The sequence below is a fragment of the Rhodamnia argentea genome, chromosome 2 (assembly GCF_020921035.1).
Source record: "Rhodamnia argentea isolate NSW1041297 chromosome 2, ASM2092103v1, whole genome shotgun sequence".
Taxonomy (NCBI): Eukaryota; Viridiplantae; Streptophyta; class Magnoliopsida; order Myrtales; family Myrtaceae; genus Rhodamnia; species Rhodamnia argentea.
The window spans coordinates 8,969,479-8,988,655 of NC_063151.1; the positions used below are offsets into that span (position 1 = coordinate 8,969,479).

The 19,177-nt window shown below is 41.8% G+C and overlaps 3 protein-coding genes across 4 annotated transcripts; 2 read left to right on the top strand and 1 right to left on the bottom strand.

The window, feature by feature from the left end:
• The first annotated feature begins 3,584 nt into the window (after positions 1–3,584).
• Positions 3,585–8,683, top strand: LOC115738741 (calcium-dependent protein kinase 29). Its single transcript, XM_030671453.2, has 8 exons — positions 3,585–4,346; positions 6,478–6,621; positions 6,824–6,976; positions 7,339–7,454; positions 7,583–7,750; positions 7,877–8,004; positions 8,275–8,374; positions 8,474–8,683. The coding sequence occupies exons 1-8, from the start codon at positions 3,674–3,676 to the stop codon at positions 8,549–8,551; spliced, it is 1,560 nt and encodes a 519-aa protein (XP_030527313.1). The 5' UTR covers positions 3,585–3,673; the 3' UTR covers positions 8,552–8,683.
• A 750-nt stretch (positions 8,684–9,433) lies between these two features.
• Positions 9,434–11,003, top strand: LOC115738762 (uncharacterized protein At1g76070-like). The gene has a single exon (XM_030671486.2). The coding sequence runs from the start codon at positions 9,795–9,797 to the stop codon at positions 10,677–10,679; it is 885 nt and encodes a 294-aa protein (XP_030527346.2). The 5' UTR covers positions 9,434–9,794; the 3' UTR covers positions 10,680–11,003.
• Positions 11,004–11,944: 941 nt separating this feature from the next.
• Positions 11,945–15,686, bottom strand: LOC115738739 (probable prolyl 4-hydroxylase 3). Of its 2 annotated transcripts, none has more exons than XM_030671450.2 (8): positions 15,310–15,686; positions 15,079–15,169; positions 14,120–14,217; positions 13,898–13,995; positions 13,368–13,497; positions 13,049–13,236; positions 12,772–12,862; positions 11,945–12,401 (listed from the first exon to the last, which is right to left on the bottom strand). In XM_030671450.2, exons 1-7 carry the CDS (start codon positions 15,597–15,599, stop codon positions 12,789–12,791), a joined length of 969 nt encoding a protein of 322 aa, XP_030527310.2. In that variant the 5' UTR covers positions 15,600–15,686; the 3' UTR covers positions 11,945–12,401; positions 12,772–12,788. The 2 variants fall into 2 exon arrangements, with proteins under 2 accessions (XP_030527310.2, XP_030527311.2); XM_030671451.2 differs by having other exon boundaries at positions 15,079–15,163; positions 15,310–15,685.
• Between the last annotated feature and the right edge of the window lie 3,491 nt (positions 15,687–19,177).

Genomic DNA, 19,177 nt, shown 5'->3' on the forward strand with positions numbered 1-19,177 from the left:
AATGGAAATGACAATTTGGCAAGCAAAATTGGTCGACAAAATGGACCAATGCTAAACAGTGAAAATATAAGGCCAATTGGTGCACTGCGACCACTCAATGGGGGCGAATACATGCATTAGGCCTAACATGCCGATTAACAAAGATAATCCAGCAAGACCAACATCACTGCCTGGGGGTGAAATGGCCAACCAAATCCACAATTGAACCCAGCAGAGATTGTTGAAGAAGGTTCGACGACAATTGGGGTTAGAAAGGGGTGTTGTCATATCTGTTTATAGAAACTACATCTTGAATGTGCTAATAATCAGTTTTTGCCGAGAGGCTTCACAACCTTTAACTTTGCCATTTTTACCGGCGAAAATGAAAAATCGAGACGATTTGTTAGCCTAATGTGGGGAACCAAAGACAGATGAGTCTTTAAGGCTATAGTTATTTCATTTATCTTTATCGAAAACTGCTTTCACCTGATACACTAACTTACCATCAAATTCTATTGAAAACTAGGCTGAGATGGAAAGGCAATTCCATTGTCATACCTGCAGATTTTGCCAGATTCTGTCACAGAGTAAATGAGTCAATCCATCTATTTGTTACTCCATTCAAATAGAGGAGAGATATATGCCTCACTTCACTTTCAGAAAAATAGTTAATGAATTTGGCTTTTAATGGTTGTAATTTTATGTTAGAGAAAAAAAATCGAGCTTTTGCCTATTTATTTTAATTGGCAAAGAGAGTGCTTAAGTACGAATAACTAGTTCAAATTACGGATAAACGGCTACATGAAGAGTGTAAAGATATGAGTCATATGATGAATTTAACCAAGATAAAATTCAGTAAGGAAAAATTGAGTTTGCCGATAATAAGGGCGCATATGATGACTCTTGATTATCTAACTTAAATGAATCAAGTGATTGATAAATCATTTAATTACTTTAAAGGGGACATATGTTGACACCCAAAAATGATGATTTTTTTGTTATACTCGACAAGTGACAAATTTTGTCAATAATAACAGAGTTTGGTGAACAAGTCATCCATAAAAAAAAACAATTGACAACTCACCAAGGAAGTTATGGACATGAAACATAAGTTATTAATGAGAATCCTCACTAGGACGAAGTCATCAACATCTACATGTAACTGTCGTTTAGCGACATTTTCATATATGTAACTTCTTTTAAATAATGGGTTAATATCATGAAAAATCTCACACCGGTACATCTGTGACAAATTTACTCCAAAATGATGCATCTATGATAAATTTTACCCAAACTCATTATTTAACCACAAAAAATTTCAAATTAGTACACCTATGTTAGTTTTTGTTAAATTGGGTTAATGCCTCGGAAAACTCCAAACTATTATACATGTGACAAACGGACAGTAAAAATCCAAAATGATACACCCGTTAACTATTACGTGTCATCCAACTCTGCAATTTGATGGTAAAATCTAACAACAACTAACATATGGTAAATTTGTCACGGGTATATCAATTTAAGATTTTTTGTTGTCAAAAAATTGACTTAGGGTAAATTTGTCACAACTATACCAGTATAGTGTTTTTCGTGATTTTAACCCTTTAAATAAGTGTTGCTAATAATAAGTAACTGTTGGGTGGTTGTATTTATGGTCACTATTTTACGATTTTAAAAAATTTTGTGGATAAATGTTGTCGTAATTTCTTGTAATCACAAATAGGATTATAAAGTTATCGGTTTAGAAGATAGGACTAGAAAGTGATCTTATAAATTGAATAACCATTTGTACCTATCATCGGTTGTAGGTTTAAATAGACACGTTGTACTCTTTGTATAGACTAGAATTAGAGCTGTCAATATGGGTCCATGACCTACATTTGACCCATATTTAAAAGAAATGGGTTCAATATGGGCTGCTAGTTTTTCAGAGGGCCTAGTAAAAATGGGTCCAAATTGAAGTACAATCTGATGGGTCAAAAATGGGTTACACATAAAACCCAAATCGAACCCATTTTTGACCCATAAAAACAGGAAGGAAAATTCCAGATGTTTAAGCTTGGCATGCGTTTAAGACGCGTGCTATCGATTCGCCCTCTCCTTCCCTCGTCCACATTGAACATTTCACAAGAAACAATCGATTGGCTCTTGTCACGGATGTGGGACCACCTGCGAATTCCCCACGCAATCTCCCACTCAGTCCCAAAACATACGTATCCTTTTTTTTTGCCTTACTGTCCGAACAGAGATTTTAGCATCTTTCCATGTTGCTAACTTGCTATGCACTCTTCTTCAGCCTGCATAAATCCCGCAAGCCGCCACCGCGGCAGGTTGTCGTAGAAAAATGAAAGCAAAATGAAATAAAAATAATTTTTTTAATAATAAAAAATTTGAATAATTTTTTTAAAAATATTAAAATAGAAAAATAAAATAAATATTAAAAATTCACTAGATTTTTATTGCATGAAAGTATTTTAGTAACATCATTTTTATTTTATTTGCTAATTTTTTTATCATTTAATTTATTTTTTATTTGATGTGAAATTTTTATCTAGTAATACATATCTGTGAAGAGCTTAAAATAGGTTAAATTAGTTGCATAAGTTTTTTCTAGAATATTTGTGAGTTTTTTTCGTAATATGGGTCAAAACGGGTTGAGTTGGGTATGGGTCAGTTGCGGATCGAGTCGAGTATAGATCATCAAATATGAGTCAAAACGGGTTAGACGGGCCGGTATGGGTGGAATCATATTCGACCCGACATACCCATTTGACACCTCCAACTAGAATCAATCACGAAGACTCCAATTAATCCCAGAACTCAACCTTCTTTAAAAAAAAAAAGGGGGGGGGGTTGAAATTTAAATGGTTGGCTGCGATTGCCTCCATAGTGTTTGTACTTTTGAATTTCCTTGTCATTTACTTTCTTAATGACCATTCACAACTTCTGTGGCTTCGTTCATCCCTTCATTAATATCTCGGAAGTATATTTCCTCGACGCTTCCCAGCGAAACAACAGCATCAGAGTATTCCAAAAAAAAAAAAAAAATAGATTATAATCAATTAGTTTTAAAAATCTTGATTCGCCAACATAGAACGGAATTTGAAATTTCACATCTCAAGGCCCTCTCACGTGGCAAGTTTGTAGAAGGGAAGCCGTTAACTTGACAATCCGATAGTATTGCTCGGTTATTTCGACCATACGGTCTCTCAATCAATAAGTGTTTTATACAAAACACGCGAGCATGGTGTGTGGATTTACGGTTGAGATTGTATCGTCCCCGATAATATTGTGAAGAAACATTCTACTTTGTAGAATGACAGAGAGGTCAAGTTAGAACGTACGGGAAGGGTAAATGAAACACGCCCCCTGTAAAACGGAATAGAAGTATGGACCCTGAAAAATCTCTTGAAAACATTTTTACAGAGATGACCAAGAAGCTTACCCCAAATTAAAAGGAGAGGACCACAAAAATTATTCCATGGACTGCCCAAGTGACAACGCAAAGGACCAAACGGAAAGCTAAAGTTAATACTTCAAAGAAAGAATAAACCACATGAAAAAAAATATTATAATAATAATAATAATAAAGAAGACCCTCTTCCTCTTCGCTATCATCATCCTCCATATAAGCTCTTGAACACAGCAAAGCAGGCTCTCTCTCTCTCTCTCTCTCTCTCTCTCATCGCCAACAATGGGGCTCTGCTTCTCCAAATCCCAGAACATTCCCATCTCTTCTTCTTCGTCCGAGTCTCCCCCTCGTCAACCCCACAGCAAACCCCAACCACAGCCCCGACCAACGTGGCCGACGCAACCGCAACGGCAACCATCGAAGCCACTGCGGCCGTCCTACCAGATGGACACCATCCTCGGCAAGCCCTTCGCCGACATAAACGCCCTGTACCAGCTGGACCGCGAGCTCGGCCGCGGCCAGTTCGGCATCACCTACCTCTGCACCGAGCGCTCCACCGGCCTGAAGTACGCGTGCAAGTCCATCTCGCGACCCAAGCTGACCACCCCGATGGACATCGAGAACGTCCGCCGGGAGATCATGATCCTGGAGCACCTCTCCGGGCAGCCCAACATCGTGGAGTTCAAGGGCGCGTACGGGGACAAGCAGAACGTGCACCTGGTCATGGAGCTCTGCTCCGGCGGCGAGCTCTTCGACCGGATCATCACCAAGGGGGCCTATTCGGAGCGGGAGGCGGCAAGGATCGGACGGCAGGTCGTGAACGTGGTGCACGTGTGCCACTTCATGGGAGTGATGCACCGCGACCTCAAGCCCGAGAACTTCCTGCTCGTCAGCAAGCACGAGGAATCCCCTCTCAAGATCACCGACTTCGGCCTCTCCGTCTTCATCGAACCAGGTCGGTCACTTCAGCTGTTTTGCTGCATGTCGTTTGGACTTAGAATTTTTTTTTTTTCCGTCTTGTTCTTTCCATCATCTTGTGGACTACAAGAATGGACGCCATGAAAGCCTCGCCGTTCTGCTCATTGGCGTCCAAGTTTGCATCTCGTCGACGCCGGAGTCATTTCTTCGGCACTTTTCCCTTTCCTGTTCGTGATTCAGTAAGGGGATGTCCGGTGATATATGCTTGTCTCGTTGGTCGTTCCGAAATACGTGGGGAATCGTTTTCTTCATCGGTTTGCGCACGCTTTTTCATCTTTTGTCTCCTTCAAGACTTCGGTGTTAACAAGTCTTTTCCTTCCGGAATCTGCTCGAGTTGTAAGGGCGAACGATGTCGAAGAAGATGTCATCGACCGTACGTTCTTTGCCTCTTCGGCATCGGAGGCTGCGTTTTCTTTACGGGATGGGAAGGTGATGATGCTTTGGATGCGGAATTTTTCCTTCTTTCTTCTTCTTCTTCTTCTTCTTCTTTTTCTGGTGGGTGATGATGATATTTTGGGCCGGGGTCAACGAGTAGGTCAAGGGTGAAAGGGACAGGTCAACTGGGGTCAACCGTTGTTAATAATGGGAACGAGAAAAGTTAAAGGAGAAAAGAGAGGGAGACAAAAAAGTAATAAATGAATGGGGCCACCCATGAAATGTTACTATTCCATGATTCCACGGCAGATTTGCATGATCTAAAGATTACTCCGTCAAGTAGGTGAGTCGGGTATCGTAAGACCTGGGTCGGATCGAAAATGATCAGATCCAGATTGGCTCATTTAATCTGTTTTGATCCATTCTCACGCAATACAAATCTGGTGACACATTTACAACCCTGCACATACTCAATTTAGCCCATATTGCTAATACACTTCTATGTTTGACTCAATACAGAGAAATTCATGTCCAAATTAAGACGAGAGTACAAAGTGAGCGAGTGTGAGATCAAGTAAGGTCGAGAGAGAACGAAGAAAGAGTCGTACAATATAAGTTGTGAATCCATTTAGCACTCATATTATTTCAAATTTTACTATCTAAACCTGTTTATGACTCGTTTATAACTTACTCTCAATCCATCAATTATAGGATAAGGAATAGGTTTATGACTCATTTTGATCGGTATACTAAAGTCTATAAGTGAGCTCATATTTGTCAAGTGCACGTGAAACTTGCAACTGTGACCCCATAGCCTGGAAGCCTTGTCCCAAAGATTCAGCAAATGTGCAGACAGGAGAACATGCTCCGGCGGGACCATTATTAGGTGGGTGTTGGAGAGTACCATGATGATTCACGGTTCCCAGTTTGAGTAATCGATCCAGGACAGAATTGGGAATTTTGTTGGATGGCTGTTAGGTTCCGGACCACTTCAGAAGAGAATTGGTTCTGCTCTCCGTTCATGAAACTTGGAACTGGTTGAAACCGGTCTGTTGTCGACTAACCAGCCGGACGTCGGAACCAGCAGAGAGATCGGTCCTCTAAAAACTGCAATTAAGTTTCGTTGTTTAGTTCCTTAACAAGCAGTTAAGCAACTTCTAAATTTACTAAATTCATGTACATTTTGTGCCATAGAGTCTGTTTCTGTTTCTGTCTTATCTTATGATTTGCTGCCTGGAATCACGAAACCGGTGAAGTTCTGTGTTCTAGGAAGTTTTCCAAAAGTTACCGTGCAGGTTTTGGGTTCTGAAATGATTTACAGTACGTCAATCACGTGGTGATGCTTGTTAAGTAAACTACATCAGACCATCTCATAGGTTTTGTACCTCCATCTGTGGCATCTGCACATCCTAAAACCATGTCTGCATAAACCCGGGAAGAGGAAGGAGTTTCGCAGTCTAATGTCGCTCTTACTCTAGGACACGCTTCGAAGGAATAGCCGCTCAGTGTCCGACTTGCTTATTTTCCATGTGAATTGATCAATGCAATTAGTAGATCTTAATGAGTGATTTGAGCGATCTTCGGCAAGGAAGGTGTACAAGGACATCGTGTTATTCTAGGACCCTTCGAAGGAATAGCCGGTCGGTGTCCGACTCGCTTATTTTCCATGTGAATTGATCTTCCAGCAATGTAATTAGTAGATCTTAATGAGTGATTTGAGCTATCATTGGCAGGGAAGGTGTACAAGGACATTGTGGGAAGTGCGTACTATGTCGCGCCGGAGGTGTTGAATAAAAAATACGGGAAGGAAATCGACGTCTGGAGCGCAGGTGTCATCTTATACATCCTTCTTTGCGGTTCACCTCCCTTCTGGGCAGGTAAGTCTTTGCTCTGTCAGACAGTTCTGTTTTCCGGATTCAATTGCAGCTTTCCACATCGATGTAAATCGCTTTCGCTTTCTAGCAAACAGACATCCTTTATTCTCATTGAACATAGATCCTTATTTCGTAATGATCAACTCCTGCTGGACTAGTATCTCCTGATTTTACTGTGAATCTGCAACATTTTTCTCCCTTTCAGAGACCGAGAAGGGCATATTTGAAGCGATATTGGAAGGCAACCTGGATCTTGAAAGCGCTCCGTGGCCATCCATTTCCCCTTCGGCGAAGGATCTCATCAGGAAACTTTTGATGAGGGATCCTAAGAAAAGGATCACCGCCGCAGAGGCCCTCGGTAAATGCTCCTTTTTCTAGTGAAGTTCAGTGGTTTTGGATCAAAATCAACCAATTCCTAGGGAGTTCGTGAAACAACGTACTTTGATCAAGTCTGTCCACATTAATGTATATTAACAGGATATCGAATTAGATCATAGTTCAATTGGCAAATCCGAACCACAAGTCAGGGAAAGAGAGGAACGTCTTCTTGGTCTAATCACCCTTTTGTTCATCAAAATGTACAATTGGTAGCGCACAAAGACGTATTGCCGAGCTTTTTCAGTAGATCCAGACCGTTGGTTCTGATTTTGGTGAGAAAAAAGAACCTGAAAATCATTAAAAGAACACTGACATATTGTTTGCGCCGCAATGTATGGACAGAACATCCTTGGCTCCGCGAAGATGGAGTGGCATCTGATAAACCTATTGACAGCGCTGTTTTGCGGAGGATGAGGCAATTTAGAGCGTCAAACAAGCTGAAGAAACTTGCTCTGAAGGTATTGTTTTTCCCCTAGTCTACGGATGTTTTTGGCAAAAAAGGATGCTGTTCTATGTTTCTTGAGGCGCCACTTGAAGAGCTGCTTCGAAGTTTCGCTTTCCTCACCAGAATTGTTATTGAGTGCAGGTAATCGCGGAAAACCTCTCAGAAGAAGAGATCAAGGGCTTGAGACAAATGTTCAACAACATGGACACCGACGGAAGCGGCACAATCACATTCGAAGAATTCAAATCTGGATTGTCTAGGTTGGGATCGAAGCTCACGGAAGCAGAAATAAGGCAGCTAATGGATGCTGTAAGCACAATCAGTAGCTTGAACTCTCTTCTACTTCTTCTCTATGGAACGCTCATAGTTTCGGTTGAGAGAGGCTTTCTCTTTGGGAAGTTGGAAGTCACTCAGAAAATGCTTTTCTTATAACAGGCTGATGTCGATAAGAACGGGACCATCGACTACATCGAATTCATCACTGCCACGATTAACCGCCACAGGCTTGAGAGGGAAGACAGTCTGTCCAAGGCTTTCCAATTCTTCGATAAGGACAGCAGCGGGTTAGTGTCGCTTTCACCTTTGTTTCTGCTAGGCTCCATTGTGTTATCCCTCAAGAATAATGAGAATCACATTATTCGGAGCACGTTTCGCGGCTGCTGCACAGAGAGAGATTAAGGTCTGCAAACACAATTGAGCGGCCGATGTGTCTCAGAACTACCGAAACCCCCAAAAATCAAAGAACATATCAGGCTCAGTGTTGTTAGTGTTCAAAGCTTCTGTATTCGCTTGTTTTATTGACCTGCATTTCGGCTTTGCTTAATCTTCTGTAGGTTTATCACAAGAGATGAGCTGAGGCACGCTATGGCGCAGTACGGAATGGGGGACGAAGCCACTATAGACGAGATCATCGAGGATGTCGACACAGACAAAGTATGGAATCTTTTCCTCGAGTCTTAACTCCGATTTCTCGATCCATCTACATCCCCCAAACTGACTCGGGTTCGTTATGATCCCGCCTATGTGATGCAGGATGGGAGAATCAATTATGAGGAGTTTGTGGCCATGATGAGAAAAGGAATTCAAGATCATAATGGAAACGAGAGATAGGAAGCAAGATAGATGAATGATTATTTGTTCTCCCTTTTGTACATTCATCTCTACAATAAGCCTGTGTACAGATTGTGTACTATTGATTCCTACTGCGGTGACCATCCGAACACCGAGACATGACGATCCAACGCGATCGTCGGTGAATTAATATGTTGAACAAAATCAACGATTATCGGAGAATTGGAATGCAGAATAAATATTTTCCCCTTCAGCTTTCTTTCTAGCTAGTCCCGCACACATGCACATGCTTGGAGAGACAACAGATTTGTGAGCTGCAAATTTTTTTTTTCTTCCCTTTTGACAAGTTAAAGGGATGACGACCCTCTCTAAGTATTACCATGAGGTCGCCCATCCACCACGAGATATTCAGATTGAGTCATAATTACTCCACACCACCCACCTCTCTCGAAGATCTAAAGTTTGTGAGTCCGTCATCGCAGCTCCATCAAGATATCGACAGTCCGAAAATCTCTCCACAGGAGAGATGCAGCACCTAACAACAGCTCCTAGATTCGCCCACGACCCGAATCGAGCCCGCGATCTCGTGAAAGGTCAAACGACCATTTCATCCGCCGATCATCCCGGCTGTCGGAAGATCTCCTTCTGCTCAAAGGGTCGAACGCGCGTGTATCAAGAGGGGAAAGAAGAATCTCCTGCTAAAACCCTAAAGAAGACTATTCAACTTAATTCAGACTTAGCATTGGCACATGCACGTGCAAAAGACAGATAAAATAAAGGGTAAGCGAGAGGCCCCTTGTGGGGCAATTACCGAAATCCTGGAAACTTCATCTTCTCCGGGTCGTATGCTGAACCTCCTGGAAACTCAAACCTAATCTTCACACGCATAACGTTCAAGATTTAACCTTCTCAAAGTCAAGAAACAGACTTCGACCAACCAAAAAAAAAAGTCAACAAACGACGGAGCAAAATGAAAGGTTTAAGCGCGTTCTTCACGTACGTCCAAGAATATGTTCCCATTGTTTGGATCGAACCATGGTACGCCGAGGCCGATGTTATGTAAGCTTTGACTCGAAGTGCAGTGTATATGAGTCTGAAGACAAGAACAGGCACCTACCCAACTGTTTTTCTAATAAATTCTGCTGGCGGGGAGTAGGACCCTTCTGCCTCCTTTGGCTTTGACCGCTTACCCATTTGGCCATTTGATGCAGTCAATATATATGGCTCGGTACAACCAGAGGCATTACACTCAAGGAAGAGCGGCTCATCGTGTTGCCAAAAGATGGAGAAATCACAAGCCAAGCCGAAGAGCAAGAAGGTGTTGAAGTTCCTGCCCAGAACAGCTTCGTCCGTCAGCTTCTTTCGAAACCCTCCTTTCAGCCCCGGTAGAGACAAGAGATCATCGTATTCATCGGAGCTCGTTAACAGCACAAAATGCAGGCTCAGATCCCATGTCGGTAAAGGGTTTTCTGGTCCACTCGTATCCCTAATTCCCAACGAAGCTCGAGCCGCAAGCAAGAATGATCGAGGTTTCGATGTGAACGAACCCACTTCGCCGAAAGTCTCGTGCATGGGCCAGATCAAGCACAAGCACAAGACCAAGAAATCGCAGTCGCCTTCAGCTGATAAACGTTCTTCCTTTTCCTCATCCACGTCTTCTTCATATAACAAGTTGAACCGGGATGCCGACAAGCCTCCGAGACAGAGTAATTCTCGCGAGCTGAAGAAGCAGAGCTCAACGTTAAAGAGACTATTCAGCAGGGCTAGAGGAGGCAACAAGAAGAAAGGGTCTGATGCTTCGGGAAATAACTGCCGGAAGCCACCGTTGCTTCCCGATAGAGCCCCGTCCTTGAGTCAGATGGAACGGTTTGCGAGCGGGAGGGACGCACAGGCAAGCTTCGACTGGTCAGCTGAGTTCGGGCCAGTGTTGGATGCCGACCACCGGGACTACTATCACTATTACTCGGATGAAGAGAGGAGAGAGAGTGATCAAGAAGAGGAGGAGGAAGTGATAATTCCTTTCTCCGCACCAATTCCGGCTGCTGGCGGCGGCGGCGGCAGGGTGAATCCACAACCGAGGAAAGAGATCAACCTGTGGAAGAGAAGGACCATGGCTCCTCCCAGGCCTCTCCAATTGCACCAACCCGCCATGGTTAGAGCAAATTGAAATTGGGTTATCCATGTTTCATGAGTTCTTTCTATTGGCTCTGGAATTTTCTGTTCTTGCAAATTCTTTTCTTCGTTCCGAATTCTTTGTGTAATTCTTGTGTTAAATTGCTTTGCTGGTGCGCAAAAAAATCTGTATGTCGCAGAGTTATATATCGGACTGTGCATAGATTGACCATATTACATATCTGCAAACCAAATCGATCTTCTGCCATTACATATCGGAAATTTGCTCATCGTGGCTACGTCGTGTGCCGAAGGGTATTGCATTTTCTCTGAACGATCCAGTGATCTGGGTGTATCCAAATTCATTTTCTTGAATGATGGACTCGTCCACGGATGCGTGTTGCGCATTCATCCCATTCACATGGGTAGGAGGTCGGCAATGGCGATAAGATTGTACAAGATTTTTCCCTTTGACAATGAAGCAGACTCGTGGAATTTTCTAATAAATGAATGATCTGTAGATGAGTGAAAGGTCTTTTTCCGTCCACTATTCCTTGATTAATAATCCTCGTCTCGATCTATTAAAATCCTATAATCTATCTTGGTGGGAGAAAATGGAAGCCAGCAGTCGCTATCTTAGCCAGCTTAGCCACCAAATTTTGAAAGATCAAGGCAAGGAGGGAGTCGGTTCTGAGCCTTTTCCCGGGCACCAGCCGCTTGTAAGGTAAGCAGCAGTAATGGATCTCAGACAAAGGAAAATGACCCGTTCAAAAAATCTCCATTCAAATCAACCCTCGATCTTCTTTTTATTATACGATCTATTTCAATTTTACCCTCTGCATGAAAGATCAAACGAGTCGAAACTAGCTTGGGGGACAGAATCAATCTCAATAAGGAACGATACAAAGACAATGATTTTCTGATGTAAATCGATGATATTTGTCGGTATGGTCTATTCATAACTTCTCACCTCCACCTAACCAGCTTGCTACTACATTATCCATCCGCCCCACATCCATGCCTAATATGCTCTAGATTTCAAGAAACTTGCGCAGCTTTATACTCAAGAATCATAAAGAAATGTTCTTAATTCTCCTGATTTCATCAGGGAATCAAAGAGTCTCGAGATTATTATGACAAATCATTTCTCCCACGAGTCTCGCGAAAAGATTTCGGGTCATTAATAAACTTCTATATAACCCAGAATTTGATCAATCACGTGAATCAGCAAGTAAGTTTCAACAGTGGTAAAGAACCCCTGTCAAAATATGAGGAAGCTCTCGTGCTTCCGCAGCACAGAAGCAAATGAGAAGAAGATAATTGAAGAGAGGGGAATCACGAGAAACTCTTATTTCAATCTCGTCAAAATCACGGGCTCAAAGCCGAAGAATACAAATCCAATATGTTCTCATATTTCCTCTCCAAAATTAAAAGCATACAAGGCAAAGAAAGCATAGTGAGAGAAGCAATATACACCATGGGCCTTCGTATTTTAGTCTTATATCACTACGTTATCATTGGATTAATCAAAATTCCAGTTCTCCAGCTATCTATGCACATTCCCGGCGGACTTTATAGTACAAGGGTTTGCTCTTCTAAAAGATGGAAAACAAATTTCTCATGAAATACGGTGCTTAGAGAAACAAAAAAGCTTAGCGGATATGGGCATAACAAGGCGTTTAGTCAGCAGCATTAAGTGATCATTAAAAGAACAAGACAGCCTCTGTACTCTCGCAGGACAACAATATTTCCCATAACATGCTCTGTGTTGCTATTCCTGCCATATGAAACCGAAGGTAAAGTTGAAGTGTGATGAATAACAAGAAGCACAAAAAGAAATATGCACTGCTTAGTGCTTATACCAGAAGCACAAGAGCTGCTTATGAGTTTTGGAATTTATATAATCACTTGGGTGAAGTAGAACATTATGTGCATTTTGCATGCTTCGCGTAATTCAGATAATCACAATATTTCTGTTCCACAAGATTGACAAAAGCATGGCATTCTGAGATAACTGCACATCCACATACATAAAAACCTCCAAGAGGCACAGAGAAACTCCACATAGAAACTGTCTACCAGCCAATACGTGGATATTAAAGTCACAAAACCAAGTATAAGAAACTAGTTTCGGCATCAAAATGTACCTAAGTACGTGGTGACTTTAGACCTTATACTCATGGAGATGCATCCACTTTGTAGATGACCACTTGTTTCCATTGATCACAGGGCAACCACCTAAGAAAATGAGATATTATCAGATGACGGAACACAACCACACCATGAAACATTAACCAAAAACATATAGCAAGACCAAAGCCACCAAAGAACCGCCATCTTGTTCTCCTTCCTTCGTTAGGAACAAGTGCAATAATGAATGTCGTCTGAGATCTAAAGTCTGCAGGAGATCAAACAATTGCTAACCATGTAAACTTGAAGGATCAAGCGTGGCATCAGGTCTCATGCTCCAAAACAGTAATGCATCACCCATCCTTGGCTTCACAGCCAAACCCTGCTTAGCGCATTCAGATAATTGATCCCACCAGGGAACTGAACTGAAATTTCCCTTGGCAGCAGGAAAAACTGTCTCCCCCCCTTCTTCAACATCTGACCTATATAAGTAGAAATAAGACAAATGAATTGCAGCACCAGGAACTAAAACATTGTTAAGAAAAACCCAAAGTCAATGGGTTTAAGAGGGAAAAACCAAAGCTCAGTGCATGAAGCCAAGGAAAGCTCTTACAGATACATCAGTAGCGTAGCAATTCGTTGACCGCCATTCTTGGTGTTAAACTCATCAAGGAAGTAATCGTAATGAGCATCATACTTTTGTCCAACTTCGTAGTGGAGAATTTGAAGACCTTCGCCATGCTCTGAATTTGTTTCAGAAACAAGCAACATCATGTCATCCCCATGGTCAGTAATAATTGTCTAGACATGCTGATGGGCAAAGAAACAATCCGAGCAGTATATTGTCAAGAATTATATCTTATTTATTTTATACAGTTCAATTTGAAGGAGCAGAGAAAAAGGGGGGGGGGTGTTGTAACGAGCTACCTAAAAGTGTAAGCCATTTCAAAATAGTAAACAACTGTGGCCTAGGTTTAGTTACTTAGAGAGATGCTCTCATTCTACAATTTGCAAGGTTTTTACCCAAATATCGACTGAACCATTTAGGACTCGGGGATCAGATATTTATTGGACTGAACATCTCAATGCATTGCTTTATAATTGAACCATTAGGAAAATATAATGCAATAGTATTTACCCTACCTGCAGGAATGAAGGTGAAATCTGCTATTCTCTTTTCTATATCTCTGATGATTTTATCTTGTCCTCTCTGCAGAAATGTTCCAGAACTTGTGCGGACCCTGCAGCCACATGATGTTTCAAACATGTTATCCTATTTCTACACGAAGAAAGAGTGTGTACATTGTCAATAAAGGGCTGATGTGACTAGCCACACACAGATTGGAAGGGGCTGGAAATCCAAACCTGCTGTCTTTACTCTTCCCAGTTGCGCTATCAACCACAGTTGACTTCACCATATGAGGTTTAGCGAGATTTATCAGATATTCACATTCCTCTTTGGACTGCATAAGTGTGATTGGTATTGCATTAATTAAACTTGACTGACAAACCAAGCATATCATTCATCACGTGACAAAATTATTTAACAAATCCTAAATACTAAATGGATCAGAGGAAGATGTGAAAAGCTACTTAAATGGCCCAGATAAGAAGCACAATTTTTGTCGCCATTCATAGGTGCATTATCTGAGATCTAACTGATGAACCAAGAAACTAGAATCAAATTGGTTCTGGATGCAAAAACTTGTGCACATTGTCGAATAAGAGATTTTTTTGGCCCAATTGTTGAATGATAGGTCAATACAAAAAGTTGTCAGTGACTTTGTTTTGATGAACTGATACAATGTTATGAACTATTATTAATGTAAAAACTAAGGGAAGAAGACCAGAATCGCGGAATTGTTCATTAGCAAGAGACCGGAGCATGACTTCGGTCTCCGGTACGCAACAAAAACATTCATCCACATGCGGCAAAGCCTTGACTATATAGTCTATGCCATCAGGAGCACCAACATCTCCCCAGATTGAAGATCGAATCATCAAGCCTGATCGATAATCCTAATAATGGTCTTTCAATACTTAAGCCATCCATCTTGTATCAACAACAGACTCTTCCACTTGCATACTACCCAAAAACGAAAAGGCCATAAAACCCCAAAAAAGAAAAGCAAAGCCATGCGAAAATGGTACGACTAGGCATCCCCCTAGCCAAAGAGCTAGCCAATTAATCGCTCACAATATCATTAACAAACTTTAAATCCAACAACAGCTCAATTACTACTTTCTAAACTCCATAATCAACCAAATTAACACCAAAACAAATTGCAATCGAATATCATCCAGGAGAAAATCGAAATACTGACCAGGAAACCATGATAAATGAAAGCTCTGGGCTCCCACGACAGCACTTCAGTCCACTGCTCACCTCTCTGCCCCAATCCATCGCCGCTGAAACAATCAAACGGCAACGAAAACAAGTCACCCCCAGATAAACGATCAGGCTTCAGTTATCAACCGTTAGGCATCAAAAAATTTTTGGGGACAACCAATTAGGCATCAATTGAAAGCGCCAAAACTGCACGAACGACACACACCTCTCGAAAGCCTGACGCCTGAAAGAGCTCCAACCGTTCGTCGGAGGATCGTCGTCGGCGATCGGCAGGGACACAATGCCGAGCGCCAGGAGCAAGAGGAGGACGATGGACAGCGCGAGGAGCATCCCGAGAACGAGCGTGAACGTGGATCTCTTGCCGTGCAACCGGGCGTACTTCGAAGCCTTCGCCATCTTCGGAGCAGCTCGAAACCCTAGCTTCCTCTCGACGGAGACCAGCAGCGATCGGAGGAAGAAAACGAACGACTTCGGCGCCTGAAACTCCGATTCCATTTCTCCTCCTGCGCTCTAAAAAGACCGCGACGCCAAAGCACGAATTTTTCCAACTATCCTTACGGTCTTCATTTTCAATTTTTACTTTTGAAAAGTTCAATTCAGGTGATTAATCAGGCGGACCGACGCTTGCGAAATTCCGATATTGTCCCTGGGATTACTGTCCTATTTTGATGAGGTAGAGGACGGTTTGCCAGAGGGAATAGGAGGGTGCGTTCGTCAAATCACATGCCCCCGGTTTTAGCGATGGTGGCTTGTGGCGGCACCAGGTTTTGACTTTTGAGGTGAGGCCCGTTGACAATTGGTAGCGGTGGGAAGGCCTTCCAATCCAACACGACGGAGGAAGCAGCCGTGACGGCAGGCGCTTTGGAACCGGATTACCTATGCTCCGCAAATTCACAGTTCCTATTTCATATTTAACAGTTTTATCATAGTATTAACTTCGGGGTTTTTAAGGAAAAAGTCTGGAGGCACATTACAAGTAATTAATTGAAGACGTTACATTTTTGGGCACTTTTTCTCGTGTCATGTACAAATTAATATTACGAGCATTAAATTGTGCTCTAAATAGACCCGACCAACCACCCGTCCAATAAGGGCATGGCCAACCGTGCCAGGCCAAGCAATTTCACGCATTCTTGGTGTGCAGCGTCTCTCGTAAAAAAGAAGAACGGAAAAGAACGTGAAAACTATAGCATCTTTTTGCATCCCAGATCCTCGTGTACATCAACTCTTCAAGATGACATAAATAAAACCTTTCTTGACATGATTACGTCTTCAAACAATCGAGTTGTAAATATCATTTTTATCAAATCAATAGTCAAAATGGTGCTTGGACCAACCATTGCAGGTTGTTGGTGTATCGAATGATCAAAATTCTCATATGGAATTTTGATGGCAATTGCGCATGGCCTCCATAATCCACGTAATTAATCGAACAACAGTTTTTGGAAATGGCTGGTGTGCATTGATAGGAAAGGGGTAATTGTCCAGAAAAAGTCCTAAATAAGCTATCAATTCGGTTATAAACTTTTTAATTGTATTAATTTAATCTCAAACTTGTTGACGATTTGTCAATTTAGACCAAAACCTTTCAAAGTTTTGAAAATTTATCCAAAGTTCTAATTTAGATAGTTGACTAAAATAACTACATTAACAAAATGTTAGAAGGTTTCGGACTAAATTGGCACAAATGAGATGTTTAGAACTAAATTTGCAAATCATCAAAATATCTACGACTGGATTGGCATAATTGAATAAGTTTATAACTGAATTAATCGATGTACAATAGGTCTAGGATTCTTTTTTAGACAGTTTTCCCGACATAAATGACATAGGATCATCTTAGCTTTATTTTTCACCATTTTTCACCCTTAGATGACAGGTTGACTGACAGATGCATACCGAAGAAGCCAGTCATGACAAAAACACCTATGAATATAATAAGATGGATGATGTCTATGGTGCCTTCGAAATACTAGTTAAAATTTACAAAGTTCGATTTTATACGCATCATGACATCCTCCCATCGATGACATACCACCAATTCATCGGAAGATTAGACCTAGTTTTAGTCAAGATGCTAACCATTGCAAAAATGTTAAAAGAGTGCATAATTCATTTTACCGGACATTGGGTACGAAGATCGTTTGCCGCTTGACAGTGATAGTGACGAAGGAGGTATTTACTGCGTCCCAAGTCGGAAGCGCTCGAAATCTAATTCAGAAGCTCATTCAGTAAATTCCACAAACACATGAGCTGCATCCTCTTTCTCTCGTCTATCGCCACACGATTTTTCCCCGATCAGGTTCTCCGACCACATCACAAGATCATATCGGTCAAGTAGAAAGACAACACGGTATCTGATCACCTTCTTCGTGTTTCGGCTAAAGGGTAAAAGAAAAGAAAGGAAGGGAAACGAACAAAAAAGGAAAAACTTGACATTGGGTTACGAAGATCGCTTGCTACTTAATAGTGATGGTGACGAAGGAGGTATTTACCACGTCCCAAGTCGGAAGCTCTGGCAATCTAATTCAGAAGCTCATTCAGTAAATTCCACAAACATATGAGCTGCACCCTATTTCTCCGGTCTTTCGCCGCACGATTTTCCCCGAACAGGTTCTCCGGCCACATCACAAGATCATGTCGTTCAAGTAGAAAGACAGCACGGTATTTGATCACCTTGTTCATGTGTCGGCTAAAGGGTAAAAGGAAAGGAAAGGAAAGGAAAAGAAAAAGAAAAACTTGACTGCTTCATTACTGCACAGCAATCATCATCCGACTAGCAACCCACGCGATCACTGTCCACCTGCACCATGCTTCTCCATCTGCTGCTCGGCCTGCTTCTTCTCCGCCTCGAGCTTCTTCCCGATCTTCTCCCTCTGCCCCTTGGCAACCTCCTCCAGCGCAGCGTGCACCGCCTCGCCGGCGCCGTCCAGCAGCCGGCCCACGACCTCGGGGTCCTTCTCGAGCCGCGCCGCCTCGAACTCCCTCCGTGCCTTCCCCCTCAGCACGTCCCTCATGGGGACGCCGTGCGGATCGGGCCACTGGAAGAACCGGGTCATGCGGAGGATGGACCTGTAGAGGCTCTTCGGCTCCGGCCTTCTGGCGGGAAGTCGCTCCCCGTCGTCGGCGTCGTCCCAGGGCTTGTCGTACTCGTAGTGTAGGGCGCGGGAGATGGAGGAGGCGGCGTTCCGCCGCACCGCTGTGTGCCAGAGGATCGAGGTGCTTCGCCGTATCTGGAGGTTGGCGTTCATCGCTGCTCGTCGCTCTTGATGGGCTTCGTGAACGGGAGAAATTGCGAATGGGAAGGGAAGGGGAGCTAGGGCTCCTTTAGGGTTTTTTTTCAATTTAATTTTTTTAAAAATAATATTTACAAAATATTTTTAAAAATAAATATTAACTTTATCCCTCTTGAGCAGTTGGGCGGACTTTTCTGCTCGGCACCAACTGCCAGCGCCCACTTGTCGGCAGTGGGTTTTTTTTTTTTTTTATAAATTTTTTTAGTGTTTTATTATTTATATTTATAATATTTTCTATTTTTAACATGTTTATATTTATTTTATTTATATTTTTTTTTGATCTTTATAACATAATTAGCTTAATTATTTCAAAAAATTATTAAGATTTATAATTCATAAATAATGTTGTAATTATGTAATTAATTGAAAATATTCACATAAGGAAAATCCTCAATACCAAACGAAAAGAAACCCTAGCCGTAACATAAAAAATAGAGCCCAAAATTTTTTTTTCAATTAACCCACGAAGTAGTCATAATGTTTCAATTTTTCCTCCATTTTTGGCCCGCACAAAAATATGTGGTCGGGTCATAAACCGGACCGGGTACATAAAATTCAAGACTTATATTAACAATATATGAAATTAATTGAAAGTATTTCACATTTTATAAAATTGGTAAATTATTCATATAAATAATTTTTATTTTATGCAATTTTAAAATATTAAAAGATTGAAAGAGGAGGAAAGAAGGGAAGGAGGGTTCATTTAATATCGAAGTAACATCGAAGGGAAAAAATGCAAAATTGACAAGGTCGGGACAAAAAAAAAAAAGAAAA

Excerpts from the sequence above, each read along its gene's own strand:
- LOC115738741 (XM_030671453.2), top strand. The coding sequence starts at position 3,674 with ATGGGGCTCTGCTTCTCCAAATCCCAGAACATTCCCATCTCTTCTTCT. Across the intron at positions 7,751-7,876 it reads TAAGGCAGCTAATGGATGCT|GCTGATGTCGATAAGAACGG; the intron begins GTAAGCACAATC and ends TTCTTATAACAG. Across the intron at positions 8,005-8,274 it reads TTCGATAAGGACAGCAGCGG|GTTTATCACAAGAGATGAGC; the intron begins GTTAGTGTCGCT and ends AATCTTCTGTAG.
- LOC115738762 (XM_030671486.2), top strand. The coding sequence starts at position 9,795 with ATGGAGAAATCACAAGCCAAGCCGAAGAGCAAGAAGGTGTTGAAGTTC.
- LOC115738739 (XM_030671450.2), bottom strand. The coding sequence starts at position 15,599 with ATGGAATCGGAGTTTCAGGCGCCGAAGTCGTTCGTTTTCTTCCTCCGA. Across the intron at positions 13,498-13,897 it reads TTTCACCTTCATTCCTGCAG|AGCATGGCGAAGGTCTTCAA; the intron begins GTAGGGTAAATA and ends AAACAAATTCAG. Across the intron at positions 12,863-13,048 it reads TGATCCTTCAAGTTTACATG|GTGGTTGCCCTGTGATCAAT; the intron begins GTTAGCAATTGT and ends TCATTTTCTTAG.